Source organism: Opisthocomus hoazin, chromosome 8 (assembly GCF_030867145.1).
Source record: "Opisthocomus hoazin isolate bOpiHoa1 chromosome 8, bOpiHoa1.hap1, whole genome shotgun sequence".
Taxonomy (NCBI): domain Eukaryota; kingdom Metazoa; phylum Chordata; class Aves; order Opisthocomiformes; family Opisthocomidae; genus Opisthocomus; species Opisthocomus hoazin.
Window position 1 is genome coordinate 48,718,277 of NC_134421.1, and position 17,135 is coordinate 48,735,411.

At 41.2% G+C, this 17,135-nt stretch overlaps 1 protein-coding gene across 4 annotated transcripts in view; it reads right to left on the minus strand.

Moving 5' to 3' along the window:
* The window catches only part of CADPS2 (calcium dependent secretion activator 2), a 325,438-nt gene that overhangs the window by 158,292 nt on the left and 150,011 nt on the right, over positions 1-17,135 (minus strand). For all 4 annotated transcript variants that reach the window (XM_075428325.1, XM_075428323.1, XM_075428324.1 and 1 more), the window contains exon 7: positions 9,270-9,381. In XM_075428325.1, the coding sequence (XP_075284440.1) occupies positions 9,270-9,381 (112 nt within the window). The remainder of the gene's footprint in view (positions 1-9,269; positions 9,382-17,135) is intronic.

The following is a 17,135-nucleotide window of genomic DNA, read 5'->3' on the forward strand; positions in this document are numbered from 1 at the left end:
TGCAAGCTCATATAAACAGAATTATTACTCAGCCCTTGCATTTAATCACTTGGCATTCACGTAGGACTGTAGGTGATGTTACGCATTTTTCCTCTTCTACAGGCTGCAGCTCCTGTTGTCCTGTAGCAGCTCATTACTACAGCTCATGCACTGCAAGCAACATCTTTCTCCTGTCAACTTCAGGAGATTTTAGAATGCTGATGAAAATATAAGCAGACTTGTATAATTAATTCATAACTTCAGTACTGACAATTCATTTTCTGAATTTTTCAAGAAACATTTTTGAGCTTCATTTCTGAACCTCGCACAATGAACAAGTATCTGGCAGAATCTTTCAGTATGCACTGTGTTGTGTCTGCATTACGTTTTGTCATGCCTTCCAGATTTTAACAATGAGAGCTAAAAGAATTTTGTCAAACTTTTTATCTTTACCCACAAACACACATATGCACATGCACACAAAGCATTAATTATCTTCACTATAACCTTCATGCTAATATTGCCCTTCAGGGCAACACTAACTGTTGTGTACTACAGCATCAGGTGGCACAAACTGTAAGCTCCCATGAAATCACTGAAGCCAAAACACTGGGCTAACGTTTCTTGATAGAAAAAGTAAAAAGTTGCTGAGATTTTTATTAAAAGCATTCTCTCCACTATGGCACACTGCAATGCAATGTCATTGCAATTATCCACGGAGAAACTTTGTAGGCTATTCTGCCTCAGATCTCCTTTCAGCACTGCTTAAGGGACTTTAATCTTCTACTTGCTGTTTTGTAATTTACTTTAAAAAATATAATGCTATTAACTCCTATGTTGTCTCTGGGGGATATAAAACTCACCTACAGGATACTCTTTCACTGTGCCTAAAACTTCTAAAAGTTTCATAAAATTCCTACTACATCATACATTTCTGAATTAATTTTTATTTTATTTTATCTTATTTTATTGCTCTTATACCCGTGAATATCACCATAGTAGATTATTCAGGAGCAGCACAGAGAACTATGAGTTGTTAGTCTACTGGAGAGAGTCCAGCGGAGGGCTATGAGGATGGTGAGGGGACTGGAACATCTCTCCTACGAGGAGAGGCTGAGGAAACTGGGCTTGTTCAGCCTGGAGAAGGCTGAGAGGGGACCTAATAAATGCTTACAAATATCTGAAGGGTGGGTGGCAGGAGGATGGGGCCAAACCCTTTTCTGTAGTGCCCAGCAACAGGACAAGGGGCAATGGGCACAAACTGAAGCACAGGAAGTTCCGTCTGAACATGAGGAAGAACTTCTTCCCTCTGAGGGTGACAGAACACTGGAACAGGCTGCCCAGGGAGGTGGTGGAGTCTCCTTCTCTGGAGATATTCAAGACCTGCCTGGACAAGGTCCTCTGCAGCCTGCTGTAGGTGACTCTGCTTCGGCAGGAGGGTTGGACTAGATAACCCACAGAGGTCTCTTCCAACCCCAAACATTCTGTGATTCTGTGATTCTATGACTGAGTTTACAATAAGTAGTCTAACAGGTAATCTGCATGAAAAAGTATAATGAACTATTAATGACCAGAATGCTACACATTGAACATAGCTGCTGAGCACTGCATTGCTTCAGCTGATTTAAGGCAAATTAATAGTATCAGAACAGTGTCGGTTGAGATAATTCAGTAAATTCAGTCATCTCATGATCATTAAAAATACTCGGCTGTGTGGTCTGATCATATCTAGTATTACATTTCCTCAGACCACACTTTAACTGAAAAAGTGTCAAGTTCACTTTACACCTCTCCTCATTTGGATGTAAAATAAACACAGAAATCTGGAATATTACAGAGTAGCACATTTATGGATTTGTGCAAGTTGATGTTCTCAAAATAGTTTCTTAACTCTGAATGACCAAAAATGTTTCTCGCCTGGACTTAAAATATGACAGATTGAAAGACAAGAAGCTAGTATCATTCGGAGACTTAAATAACCATCATTCATTGTGAATCAGATGTGTATTTAAGTCTCCAGCTGGATCACAATAGAAGTTGTTACTTGAAGTACACCTGAGTCAATCCAGCCTAGCAACTACTAACTCTACTCCATCTTTAGCACATTGATCATATCTTCTTTGAAAGGTACGAAAGAACCGTTGAGGCATCCAAAATATTCTGAAAACTTGAACAAACCAAACTGGGGACACTCTTGCTTTCTCAGAGCAGATAACCAAGCAGAAGGTTCCGAGCCAAAAATACTGTGCAGAAATACCTCCTGCTGGTATTCACATGTTTAGATAAAGCTCTCAAGCTAACCATCCTGGGACGCAGTTGTCCTGTTGTCAAAAGAAAATGCAGCCTTGAAAAGGGACCAATGAAGCAAAGAGGCAAGCAGAGTGGCAAGCTGCAGGCACATTTAAGAAAAATCAAGAGTCAAGATAATCTCTACTTTTTCCCCCACCCCACACTCACAGCTGAGTTTATTTTCAGCCAACCCATGTCCTCACATCCCAGCTGCTCCCCCTCCCCATCTCCCACTTCCACCCAAAAACATTATATTCAAAATGAGATACATTTTACAAGTTGGGGTTGTCTAAGACACATTTTGAGTTCTCGGACCTTGGGCACCAGACCTTGGTAATCATAGTAATTCTGAGCAGACCATGCTGTCACTATGGCTCCCTGTCACAAGCAAAAAAGATGAAAGTGAAGAAGATCTGCATCTGCTCCTTAATGCCCTGGTGAAGTGGTAGATAACACTTCACATTCTATTACAGAAACAAACCAAGAATATCCTCATCTCACCTTCAGTACAGCTCATACCACACAACGCTGAAGAAAATCAAGATGCTGCCCATCAACAGTCTCTTCTTCATAACAGAGACCGGGCCATCTTCAAAAAGCAGACCAAGCACTCAGACTGTCCCCATCGCCAGGGAGGTCCCCGATGCCTGGGGCTGCCCTGGTGTCCCCCATCCTGCCCTGCTCTCTCCTGTCCCAGGGAGTCCCTGCTGCTTCTGGCACCCTGCTTCCCGTCCTTTCTTCAAACTGCGTGGTCCCCAAATAGGAAAGTCAGAAGATTTTATGAGACAAAAGAAGTTCCCATACCAGGTGTGCTCTTCCAGAGCATGAATGGTGCTACAAATGGTTGCTTTTTGCTATTGACCAAACCCACATTTTCTTTCTATCTTATTGCATACCTAGAATGAAAAAATTAAGCCTGAACACTTAAGGTCTGACTAAGCTACAAGCAACTGAAAACTGATGGTCTTAATCATAAGCAGCATTTCCAACTCTGTTCAGAATAAATAATATGCTTGTGGTTATGCAAGAAACCCCACGATGAACTGGAGAAACCAACTTCTCTAACTCCTGTGCTCTACCAGAGACACTTATAACTCAATTTGTGATTATTGAAAACTATGAAAAATAGCAAGTGCCCGACACATAAGACCACGCACTCCTTCAACTGCATTTGTTGAAGCTTTCATCACACAATGGGTTTAATAACTCATTCTACGGAAGGGTTTTTCTTTCATGTTTTAAAATGCAGCGATTTGAAAAGATGCCTATGCAAGCAGAGAGGACAGGCCAATTTTACGTTATGAAATAAGGACTCATTATTATTTGGCACAGGCACATTTTACTTTATGAAATAAGCAGCCAACTATTATCTGGTACATGCAAATCTATGCCTCCGGTCATTGTTGGAACAAAGATCACAGGAAAAATTCCTAGTTAAATACAATCTGTTTCACTGATTTCAAAATAGCGTTACAGACCAAAAATTATTATAGCTGGTTTGGGATAGCAAACGGATGACTAGTGACAGCACAGAGAGCCTTTAATGTCAGGTTGTTTGTGTAACTCTGGCCCCAGCCTTACTTAGGAGGCGCTTATCTGGTTTTGACAGAAATGTCTGCTGACTCCTCTCCAGCCACCTTCCCCCCTAGCTGGAAAGTCTGCGGCTTTTCCAAGTTACGCCAGCCCCTCGCCTGAAGCCCGAGGAACGTCAGGAAGCCAGAAAATGCCATTGGTGCGGCCAGCAGCGCTGCTGCCTCGATGCCCCAGCCGCCAGCTGCTGAGCACAGCACCACACACGCGTCCTCCGACCACTACGTCGCGATGCGCTGTGCCAGCAGGATGAAGCAGAAGAAGCTCAAGGGAAGGGACGAGGTTGGAGGTAGGTGTGGGAAAAGGAGATGGCTCTCTTGAAAGTAACACCCCTAGAGAAGTTCTCACCTATGGAACCCCTACAGAAAGGGTTAATAAGAGCTCGATCACCAAAGGAGCTTAGAAGCATTTTACACAAGCTCCATCGTCTCACCTACTGAGCGATCTCCTACTTTTCAGCTATGATTGTGTTACAGTCGAAAGACTGAGACAAGGCTTCAGGCAACAGGTGGTTAAAAAGGAACAAAAATCAAACAGAAAAACTGAACAAGTGCACGGTGAAAGAGCTATCTAAAACACTGTTGTTGACAAACAACTGGGAAGACTTTGCAATTTATGCAATCAATGGACCTCTGCTGATGCTGCCAGCTGAACACTTACCTTAATGGAGCTCAGCAATTGATAGAAGTTGCCTTTAAGTCCTTCCCAAACAACAACTCCCCCAAATCTAAGACAAAGCACGCCTGAATGAAAAATATCTCAAGAATTTCTGACAAGAGGCATTCTCAGAGAAGCTACTGAGAAACTCCCTGTTAGCATGGAAACAGTAACACTCAGCCAGACACAGCAGGGTGCTGACAGGCAGACTGCTTGGGGAGCAAGAGAGAAAGGGGGGAGCGGAAGCAATCTCTTGTCATTTTCCAAACTTAAAAAAAAGGCAGCAAAACTCAGACCTGCAAAATCTCAGTCATTTCAAAATGCGATGGAGAAACACATTGTGCAGGACAGCAGGCTTTAAATTAACATATTCACAGTACGAAATTGTCTTTGCTCAGCGGCCCTTCGAACGCAGCACAGAAGATAGCCAACACACCCGGTGTGGTCGGCATTCAGAAACCAGGCAATCATGCAAGTATGGGTACCTAGCCAGTAGAGCTATTTCATAATGTCTTTAAATCAGAGTAACGGCACCAATAAAAAAATCCATAACTGCACAGATAATTATTGCTGGCTGCAGCTGACTGTGACAAGCAGGTTGTGAGACAATAGTTCCCTTTTAATTGAACAGTCAGAGCAACAAGGCTGAAATATTCTTAGATTTAAGAAGTATCAGCAATCAAACACCACCTGGTGTTCTCACATTGTATTCACATGTGTGCTATGCAAGGACAATGGCTGTCACTTTGAATTACTAGGTTTGAACATCTTCATACACAAAGTACTGAACACAGAAAAGTGGTGTCACATCCCTGGTTTTCAGAAACCACCAGGCTGATTTTTCAGAAGTATTTACTCCAAACTCTGCAGGCTTCTTCACGATTCCCCACTTGTTGCACCTACAAATACAAACATCAATTCTGCCTTCTCTATGCACATACAAAAATTACTGAAGTCGCCAGATCAATGTCAGTCACATAAAAACCGGGCCACACATTTCAAAGATATTTGAATAAATTAAGTACTTAACATTTCCTCATTACAAGAGACTTGGCTACAAGGATGCAGGCTGCCTCACTTTCTAGAAGTTAAATTCAGTGGCTTACTGTATGCAGAGGTCCTCACAACCACAGACACAGACCGTGACTCCAGAAGCTCACATTCTGCAGAACCCAAATCCAAATAACATCCTTTCGCCTCCTGTGCACACGTCTCCATTTTTCCTTCCAGCGGAAAACTGAATTTGTCCAACTGTCCTTCAGTTTGTGTAGAACAGAGAATAAAGGCTAAGATCTGTTTTTTGTTTGAAGACACTTAAAGTGGTCAGCAGAGAGCCAGAAGAGTATCCCCCAGCAAGCAACATCATCTCTCCGCATTCACAACTGGACTTATTTTGCTTTTTTTAGAGGAAGAGAGAAATGTCAGACAAGCAACATGGTAAGTCCTACTTCCTATCGGTTAAGCACATCTTAACATCTGCTCCCTTCAAGGCATTTAAGTACAAACAACCACCCTGCTGTTGCTCGGTACTCACCTGGTGACTTCTGCAGCAGAGCCGGAGCAGCCCCCATCCTTTGCTTCCCAACAGGGAGTACACAGAGCTGTAAGTATGGCCTGCCCTCTCTACTGAAAGCATGAGCCTGCATCCCTTCTGCCCCAACATGACCTAGCTACTTCTAGAGATCAGCAGTGTCTACTCCTCTAACTGAGGAGCTGCAGTGCCATCACACTAAGACCAGGGCCTACATCTTCAGTTTGTAAGTGTGAGAGACTGCCATCCACTGATGGCGTCAATGGACATGCCTTCTCCTCTGCAGCTCCTGGGAGACCTTTGTTGGCTCCACATTTCACACCTTTGATCTGTTCCCATAAAAAGTCGATCCCCTTGGCAGCAGAAGAAGCCCTTTGGTATGCGATGAAGTTCAAAATTCAAATCGTGTAGCTTGATGCTGTCTTCTATTTCTAATTACAGATTAAACAGAACAAAACCTTAACAACAACCGCAGGGTATGGGAAATGCAAGCTTCAATAATGTACAAAAGCAGTATCTGGTCAAGACACATGTTTTGAAGAAAGTATTTGACAGGAGAATTAATGTCCACAGCAAGCCTACCTCAGAAGGGGCAGGTTTGAGTTGAATTTCTAAGCACAGAAAAAATACCAGCAGAAGTATCTTCAGGTCTCTTCAGAGCATAACAAACTTTGCTGAATCAGCTGCACTCCTGCAAGGCACTGCAGTGTACTGACCAGGCATAAAGTTGCCAAACTTTATTAGAATTAAACTTCTTGAGATGCAGATCCTGCATCTTTTCAAAGGCTATCTAAATTTAAACCTCTCTAACCTGAAAATGAAGACATTGACAACAAAACAAGCCTTTGAAAGGTGGAATGTATACCACGAGCATACAGGGTACCTTAAAAATATTTTCTAAAAATTCTGTCAAACATTGTCCCAATGTCCCCTGACGCCAGCAACCACCAGTCTGCCGTACTCTGGACAAAGCAGAGAGGCAAGCTGGCAGGTTCCCCCTTCGCCCGAGCTGAGCGTCCACCACCAGCAGCCAGAAGGTGTCTGCCAGCAGCCCTGGGTATTGCCAGACGCGGGCGGCGCAGGACAGACCAAACAGGCTGACATGCAGCCAACATGCCCTTTTCCATGTTCTTTTCCACTGCAAAGGACCATGCGCTGTACACAAGGTCTATCTTTGACTGACTTATCTTTTGCAGGGGGTATTTTTTGGGCAAGGACTGGGGCTGGACATTTTTGGTAAATCAGGAATAGATTATAAAATGGAAAATCAGTATCCAAGCATTTCTCAGGTACTTCTACTTGCTATGCCAAAGCTTTAACACAAAAGGTGATGGCTTTTGTCCTTTGTGGCAAGGGGGAGAAAACCCAGCAAAAAGCGGTGATTTTAATAGCCTAATTCTGGTACAAACTGTCATACCTCAGAGCACCTGATACATGCAGACTTTCCACTGAAGAACAGGAGAGTAAGAATCAGCAACAGAAGCCGAAGATTGCTCTTTCCTCCTCACCTTTTCTATACATTGCTTTGTCTCTGGGAAAGCTGGGTCAGACTCCATCCAACAACAGGGCAGTGAGCTCAGCCCCAGCCCCTCTCAACTACCTATTCTTATTTTCTCTCTCCCTTCACCACTCCCAACCAAGAATGGAAAGTTACTACCTTCTGTAAACTGGTTTGGCCAGCTGACAAATACAGATGTGTCAGAAGGCAGACAGGAGTGGGAAGGGAGCGGAGGCAGGGAAAAAAAAAACACAAACCAAACATCTAGGGCCACAGGATACAGTTAAGGCAAAAAGCTATATCAAATATTTTACAATCGAAATGTTTCCATTCTTTAAAGTCACTAAAAATATTTTATCCTCCCATCCTAGAAACTCTGACAAGCAGCAGCGTAAGAAAGCAGACCAAGCTTGTATCTGACCTTTGGCTATTTAAGGTTGCAGAGCAAAAGGATCCTGTTAATGCTTGTAATTCTTTGCCTCTTTATTCTGTTAATGCTTTTTTTCTTTTCTGACTCCTTGGCAACGACTATGCTGGCTACTGTTCACAAAGGCCACGCAGTCCTGTCTCCAGTGCCCTGCACCTTTGCATTGACACTCCTTCTGCTTCTTTGAAAGGACCGAGCAAGGAGGGACAGAGAAGAAACTTCTCTGTGTTTAAAAGCAGTATGTAGTTCCTGTAAGTCCACCCTTTCAGTGTCTCTTCTTGTTGTTTTGAACCCAGATATTGGTTCCTCTTGTCTGCTAAGCTGCACCACTGTGGCTCTTCTGCATCGGCCACAATGCCTGCCTGGCTCCTGCCAGTGTGTTATGCCTACTGGAAATCCTCCCCACGCAGATCCCACCTTCACCTCAGCCATCCTTGACCAAGTGACCCTGGAGGCCTCCCAGAAGGGCATGAGAGGACGCAAGCAGAAGTAATACTGGGGACTCAGTCCAGACCTTAACAAGTGACCCAACGCGTGGCAGAATCTCTCTTTGTGCAGTGCCTGCACATGGAGGACACAAAGTGGGGTAGAGCCCTGCTCCTCCCAACAAGCTGTCCTTGCTTGAATGAGAAACAGCTCTGACACTGAATGAGCTCTCCCCCAGTGCCGTACGTGTCAGAGGGGAGAATTTCAACAGGAGATGGGGGGGCTAGATTTGCAGATGGTCTCTGTCTTGTTCCTACTACCCTCCTCTTTCAATGATGCATTGCACTTTCTAGCCCCTGATTTTGGCCTAAGAAGAAGAAATGGTCCTGTCAAGATAGGGAAAATGTGAAAAGGGAAGGGAAGCTTATACAGCGCAAGAGTGAGAACTCTTACTTTAGTCTGATGTATTATCTCCATCTCTCCCTTCCACTCCTCATCCTTCCACCACTTAAGTCCTTCTTTCCCTTTCCCCGTCATTTGCTATATTTATTACACACCAAGTCTTCTCTCTTTCCTCTTCACTCCTAATCTGAATAGCTAAAAGCATTGGTAGTTCACATAGGAATTAAAAAGAGTTTTCAACAAGAGAAAGAGAACCCGATACAAGTTTCTGAAAGGCAATTCAAGTTAACACATCACATTTTGAACACTGGGAAAAGTCATCCTTTAAAGAAGAAGCACTGTTTGGTTCAGCTGCAGCAGAACAGGTGCTGTACCGAATACCTTCTATCCTTCTATGGTATGTTTTATCAATACTCACAATGCTGTGCATCATTTCTCACATATTTCTTTTTTCTACACATGATACTCACTCTTCCCAGTTCTTTATCTTCAAGCGCCAGCACCCCAGTGCTTTCTGTAAAGAGTTTTACTTTGACAACAGGCCGAGGGTGAGTAGTGGTGAAATCCCCTTGGGTTCCCCATCTGCAATAAACAAAAGAACAGAGTTTAACTGTGGCAGAGGACTGGCCTGAGTGTGACAGGATTGTAATCTTTTCACAAAACATTTATCAATGCACTCCTAGAACTTAATTTCCAAACTTATGAGGGGAGAGGGCATGGAATTACATTTTTGAGCATCCAAGATTAAATATCTACATGGGAATACTGGCTTTTCTCTGTGATAAGAGAAATCTGGGGGGTTTTTGTATGACTTTTGTCATCAAAAATCAGTAAGAAACTTTCTAATGGCAAACCCCAAAGTACTGGAATTATATCCTCCTAGGAGAAAACATAACCAAGCAAGAAAGCAAAGCAGGAGGAGGAAGAGGAAAAGGGGGAAAGGGAAGAAAAATCTCTTTTACATTAAATATATTATTAGGTTCGCTATCTTGTGCATACAAGCCAAATTAACTCATCAAAGTGTCATGTCTCAATTCTAAAAAAAAATCTTACACGTTTAACTTTAGGTGAAGGAACTGTGCAGAGACAGACTTGAACAGACAAAACCTCATGTTTCATGTCTCAGTTACAACTGAGAATAAGCATGCAGGAAAAATGTAAATGCAAAGGCAAAAGCTGGAAAAAATTGTTATTTATCAGAGTGATGGTAGCTCTGCAAGCTAATTACTGCCACAAGGCTTCACGCTTTTAGAGAAGCTAAATTACGCAGACAAACTTCTAGCTGCTAATCTCTTATCTCAGTTAAGACACTTGGTTTGTCAGCCTTTTCCCTTCACTGTGTGACAGTGCTACAGAAAAAGGACAGTTACATGAATTAGATTGCAACTGCATCTGACAAGCTATTCCACTTTGCTAAACAAATGCATGGTACTCATTGCACTGATGATACTGATGCTGATTACACTACTACGCACAAACAAAACGCAAAAAGTACACACAGCTCCAGTTTCTCTTCATTTTTTCCACTACTTGAGATATTACAATTAGCAGAAACTAAAGAAATAAAGAAAACAGGTGACCTTAGGAGTATGCTCTCTAAAAGGCTGTATTACACAAGCAAACATCTTAAAAGGGCCTCGTTTACAAAAAGCAATATTTTCATTCTACGTTCAAGAATATTTTACACGGACTCTCCATTGTCAGGAAATGAGCGTACAGTAGTAATCCTCTAGCAAAGGGGTCTCATAGGTAAAGGAAAATCCTTCAACTAAGGTGAGTTACAGACTCCAAGACAAAGTCTGGAAAGTAATACACAACCAAAACCAAAAAGTTTCACGAAAGCAGTGGTTCTGTACAAACTGGTCCTACAGGTGGCTGAACACACGCCAGACTACAGAAGTGAGGTCCACTGAAAATCAACCAAATCTTACATTGCATTCTGTCGTCTTTACTTTGTCTGGACTAGGCAGATGCTCACTCTTTCTGTCTGTGGCGGACACCGCCTTAGCCTCAGCTACAGTGGTAACTGAAACAGGGACTCTGACACTAAATTACTTTCCTGAGAGGGGAAAAAGCCTGTTTTGTGATCTGACGCTAGATGCTGCAGTCGCAGGACAAGACACTGCTTTGTCACAATACAGAAATGAGATCTCCAAGGCAAAAGCATCTTCATAGAAGATGAGACAGTCGTATCTTCAGTCTCCCCCCCCTAGACCCCACTACTCGGGAAGAATGCTGCCTTGCAGTCACAAACACAGCCTTAGCACGTTGTTAGCTGCACTCTCTCTCTCTTGGGCATCAGGATGTATTTTTCCTTGAGCTTCCAGAAACCTTGAACTGTGCACACCGCAGTGGATAGGACCACCCAAATAATCAAGAAAAACTCCTATTAAAATACCAAAACAAAAGCCTCTCTACAAACACCTAGTGCCGGCATTACCTCATAGTTATTTCCACTGTAAAATTCTGTCAATTCTCTTCATATTTTTGGCTATTTATTCTATAACTATGTATCTGTTCAAGGAACTGTTCGGTTCAATGGTGAAAAAACACCCTAAATCCAGGTCTGACAAACGTTCTGTCGTTTGTGAAGCACTGTGTGAATGTGGAATTTATGAAGCATTGCATATTACTAACTACTACTGCATATCTACAGACAGAGAGAGAAAAAATCTGAGCGAGCAAGCCGCTGAACCAGCAGTGCAAGTTACCCCACAGCGCTCTGACAAGAAGTCTTTAATTTGACAAGGAGGCTCCATTCAGCCAAATAAAAATAGAGTCAAATTCACACTTCTCTGATTCTGGATTTTTTACTGAGACTCACAAAGAGAGTATTACTTCATACTAATTGCTGCTGATTCTTCCCCACGAATAATTGGACAACTATCATTAAGCATTTCCTTTTCTCCTATGAGCACAGAAATACTCATCCATTTGCCAATGACTGACACCAGGATGCCATACTAGAAATCATGACCTCAGCGCCAACAGCTGCCTTATACAACCCAAAGGCATGTTTATTTTCTCTTTTGCACACCTTACACAACACCACAAACGTTTCAGCTTCTCCTCTTTATGAAACATTTTGAAAAAGGATGTTGAAATATTACTGCACAACTGACAAGTTTATTATGCAGTGTCACAGATTTAATAGGGTAATGATTATTACTTACATGCAACATCACCATCACTATTTTATTCAATATATATTTATGTAGATACTCTCCATTACATCAGTGGGATCTCGAAATCAAGTTTAAAACCACAAGGGGAAGAGTTTGTATGTTTGTACCATTTCATAATGCTTGTAACGTGGTTTAGGTTGCAAATTTTTTCGGGGGGGGGGGGGGGGGGGGGGGAGCGTGTGTGTGGAAGAGTCTACATTTTCTTATTTCACTACTTCAAAACTACTCATTTATTTTGATGAAAGCGCAAGGAGCATAATTTCCTCCACCAGAGCAAGCACATTAAACTGCAGCTGAAAAGCAATGCATAAAGAAGGTTCTAAACAAATCATAATGTCCTTTTACAGCAGAAACACAGACAAGCCCTGCACTCAGGAAAATTAAATCGTGAGCTTGGCCAAGTGTCTTGGCCCTTGATCACTGAAGTAATCTAATCTTTTACATGCCTTGAATCTGTTCTTCCCCGTGCTACTGTGACTCCACTACAGGATGGAAAGTGATACAATTGCCTGTAAGCGTCACCTTTGATTCCACCTAAGCAGTGTCTACACTATTGTCCCTTACTTTTACTTTTTCTCTTTTTATTTTTTCTTTTATCATTTTTGATTTATTTCCATCTATATGGGAAACTTTGACTCGGCACCCTAGTGGTTTGAAATGCAGACTAACAAGCCCATCTCTTCAGCGCTTCCCTTACAGGAAAGTCAGGTGTTCTGCACCTGTAGCTGCATACCCTAAACAGCCCAGCAGTCAACTTCTGAATGCACTGTCGAGTCACCACCTAGTATAATCGCTCAGAAGAGTGGATGCTTTTCATTTCCTGTGAATTCCGCAGCAAAATTAAAAGTTTTTTAGGCTGGTTGTTACAAAGCATGGGCAATCGCTTCTTGGAACTCTGCTCTGAAGAACTGAAAGCTCCGAATCAGATCTTTACTCCATCAACAGCAAGGATACAGTGTTTTGATGGTTATGCTATATTGTAAAGCCCCTTTACACAACTAGATTAATAGTAAAGGGAATAAAGAATAATCTGATGACATGGTGGTTTGATCAGGGTTTGCTTTTAGCAAAAATAATAACTGTTTTAAATAAAGGAATTAACAGAGCTCAAAATCACTAATCATTTATCACAGAGCTAATAATGAGCTAGATACAATCATGTATTTCTTTTTAAACATAAAAGGTTAACAACATCTGAAAAAAATTACTTGTAAAAAAAAGACAAAACTGTTCATAGTTTTCCTTTAAAGCAAAAAAGTGTCCAATACAAACCTGAAAGGAAACCAGGAAAGGGGTTCAACGCATAACAAGCAACTAAGTAAAAACACTCATTTAGGCTTTCTACACCGAAAACGAAAACAGTGCATACTAACACCACAGAATGCTATTATGACAAGTATTGTCAACACAAACATAAAACAGTACAAATAAATTATTACTTAGTCTTTCCTTCCCATCTCTTTTTTCAATGTAGATAACCGAATCAAGTCAGTGTGGAGATTTTCAAGGGTATGCAACGAGACTGACACGCTGCCAGGCACTGGGAACCACTGCTGAACATACTGTATGAAGAATTCATGACAGGCATTAACCCCTGCTTTCTACCGAGCTTCAAACCCAACTAGGGGCTGCTGATGGACACAAAGGCAAGACACAGTGATCTATGCTCTCAAAGTTTCTATATGCATATTTACCTCACTTTTGCCCCGAGAAAGACAATCATAAATCCATCACAACAGTGTTAGAAGTTGCAAATCCTACTTATTTCATGTTACTTAGTATTTGTGTAACACTATAAACCTTCAAAATGTTGTATAAATGTTAAACTGACAGTACTTTGTTGAAGCAGATAGATGTTGTCATCTCAGTCTAAAGATGTGGGAAAACAAATCACAAAATAGACTGATCTATCTGAGCCTTCACAGTTTATCAGGGAAGACTCAGGAATCAAATCAGAAAATTTCAGTGTTCCATCTGGCATCACACCACTTCTCTTTTATTCTGAAACCCCTTTTACTCCTCTTTCTGACTCCTACTGTTCTTATCAGCTGTCCACATTACTCTGCCTTTGTTTCTGCTGTCCTCCTACACTCAATCTGCTGGTATGGCTCTCAAGTAGGCACATTAACCTGTAGATTCATACCTTATATGCTAAGTAGTTATTAAGAATTTTCAAGATCTATACATTTTTCTCTTCATCTGTTCAGTGGATAATTCTGCATTCTAAAAGTATTGGACCTCTTGACATCTCTGAGGATCAATGCATATACTGAGATAGTGACAGCAAAGAGTCTGCCCATGGTAGGGTGAAAAACAGTTTTCTGAGTGTCATGAACATTTGAAATGTACAAAGTATTCTTAGCCTGAATAGGGCTCAAAAGCATAAATTTTTTTCTTTTAAACCCTTTGCCTCAATCTTTCTCTTCACCCAGAAGAACAAACCAAAACTAAATAAAACCCTAAAACTTGTTCCAATTCAAACACTGCATCTAGTCAAACATTTAGCAGTTATTCTGAATGTACCTGTATTATATTGCTTACAACAAATATAAGCAAATTTTTGAAAGGTGTCTTCAAACCAAAAGACAAGAACGGTATATTTTGAAAACGTGAAATGGGACTTCCTGATCATATCAAAATTTAAGAGAAATCCAAAGGAATTATTTTCACATCAACTATTGCTCACAAAAAATAATTCAATTTTCCAAAGATAAGGCAGGGCAGACCACTCTGCATGACAAATTTCAAATCCACTCTGACAGAGTATGCCAGAAGGAGACTGGAGGTAAAATTTGACGTAATCTTTCCCAGCCCCGACTTCTTTTTTGACAGACCATCATCCCTCTACATGATACTTCACAGGCTGCCTTTGCCTTCACTTTGACCCAGCCAGAGATCATGTAGCTATATTAGTATGAGGCTTAGCCTGATCCAAAATATTTTTCTTCTGAGCAGGATTTAATTGGCTTTGGCTCAACATCACACTATTCATAGCCAAATGCCTTCCAGTTTGAAGCTGGATGACACGTCTATAGATGCTTTAGTGCAATGTTAGAGAACGCTTATGTCTGTCTGCAAAATATGACACATTTGGTGTAGATCAGGTGGGAATGAGAATGGAAACAGCTATACCATGTACATTAAGCAGCACGTAAACAGTCCTTCTCCAAGCCCTGACTGTTACAGAGAAAGGGATAACAGCGAGACATGCATCTTTAAGCCCCAAGGTTTCCAAGATTTGAAACTAAACTGGTATTAGTCTTGCAAGAGACACGTCGTTATACATTTTAGAAGATGACCATCACCCCCAAACAGCTATTCTTTCAAGCAGGGACACTAGATGAGGAGGGTTAATATCCTGACTCTGAACAGAGAACCTACTAATCATAAAGCCTTCATCCCACTGGCTTTCTGTCTGGGGTCAAAGCGCTGCAGCAGAAGGCAGTGCACCAAAGCCGCAGTCTTCAGAAGTGCAATCACACCAGGGCAGAAATCCTGTTGCTTTCAGTCAGTTATTAGCATGCTGAGCACACACGAGCAAGAGGAACAACCAGGATTTAGCCAGAACAATCAAAAAGATTAAGATGAAGAAAATTAAAAAAAAAGATATGTTCTGGTAGCAGAAGGATTATGTTTATTGCTAACTATTCAAATAGAGTAGAGATCACAACCAACTTTATCTCCTCCCTCCTCTCATCCCAGTTTCTTCCGTGTCACTCTTGTCTTGACCTGACAAGTGAATATTCCCTTCTAAAAGCGGTGGTTTTCACAAGTCCCTGAGGTAGATGGACTTACATGAGAATATTTTGGGAGTTAATCATAGAATCACTGTAAAATTTAGGCTGGAAGAAACCTCTGGAGGTCATCTAGTTCAAACCCTGCTCAGAGCAAGGCCAGTTAAAATGAGGTTGCTCGGGTTATTATCCAGTTGAGTTTCAAATGTCTTTTAATATTAAGAGCCTGCATGTAATTCATATTTCTCTGCAATAAGAGAGGTGAAAAATCTCTTAGACAACACAAAATAGAAATCAATGATGGAACATAGCATAGAAACTTACTTATTTTAGAAATCCCATACCTTTTTCTTGTGGATCTCATATTGCGCTTATTTGAGGGGATTAGGTATTATGTCCTTTCTTTAAAGAAGCAATTGATCTGGCATCAAGAATAACTGAATAAAATTGTCATGTAAATTTTCAGCTGAATCCATACTCCTTTTGTGAAACTCTTCCATCATTAACCCAGAACACAGGCTGTGATAAATGTGTTCTTTTTCTTCTCCGTCTTTTTCTTTGCAGAACCAAGAAAACATAAGACAATTTCCTACTGGCAGTTTCTTTTTTCCTCTTCACAGCTGGATATTTGACTGACATATATGGTATTTGCTCATAGCATCCAATTTTTTGCAAGGTAATTTCTTCCACCCTATCTTGTTAAATGCTCCAGTCATGACAATCCAAAAAAGAAAGACTTACTGACATATGACAAGATGAAAGCCGTGATAGAATTTATCCTTTAAAGAGATAGAGTTGAATCTTTGAGCAAACGATAATAATAATAATAATCCTTATGCAACTCAATCAAACCTAGTTTATGAAAGCAGCACTTTGTTTCCTGTCATGATCCTTACCCCACTGGCATCTCTGAAATTCCAAAATACTTATTAAAGGATCACGCTCCCCTTCACCAAGTTTTCAACATTGTCCACATCAATGTAATTATGTCTCTCAGGCTTTAGCCTTTGAAATGATTTTGCTAATAATACACAGATGTTCTCTAACATACAACCTCGCTTTCGTAAATGTTGCATGCAATGTATTTATGTTTTAAAGAAAGTAAGTCTGAATGACAAAAGTACACTGAAGATTTGTTATCCTTTGTAAGATCAACGCTGGATTTCACTGCGCTTACCTGTAAGTAAAAAACTTCCAGTGGCAATAGTCAAAAAAACAGGTGAAATCCATCACGTAAAAGACTCTCTTTAAGAAGACAAATCCTAAAGGGGATTTATCCTCAGAAGATACAATAGAAAGCACACGAACATCAAGATAAGCACGGTTAGATCAGACACTATGAAACTGCAATCTCATTATCCCTCTGTAAAAAGCCCATGTGCAAATACATTCATTTCAACAAAAAAGCACCCAGACA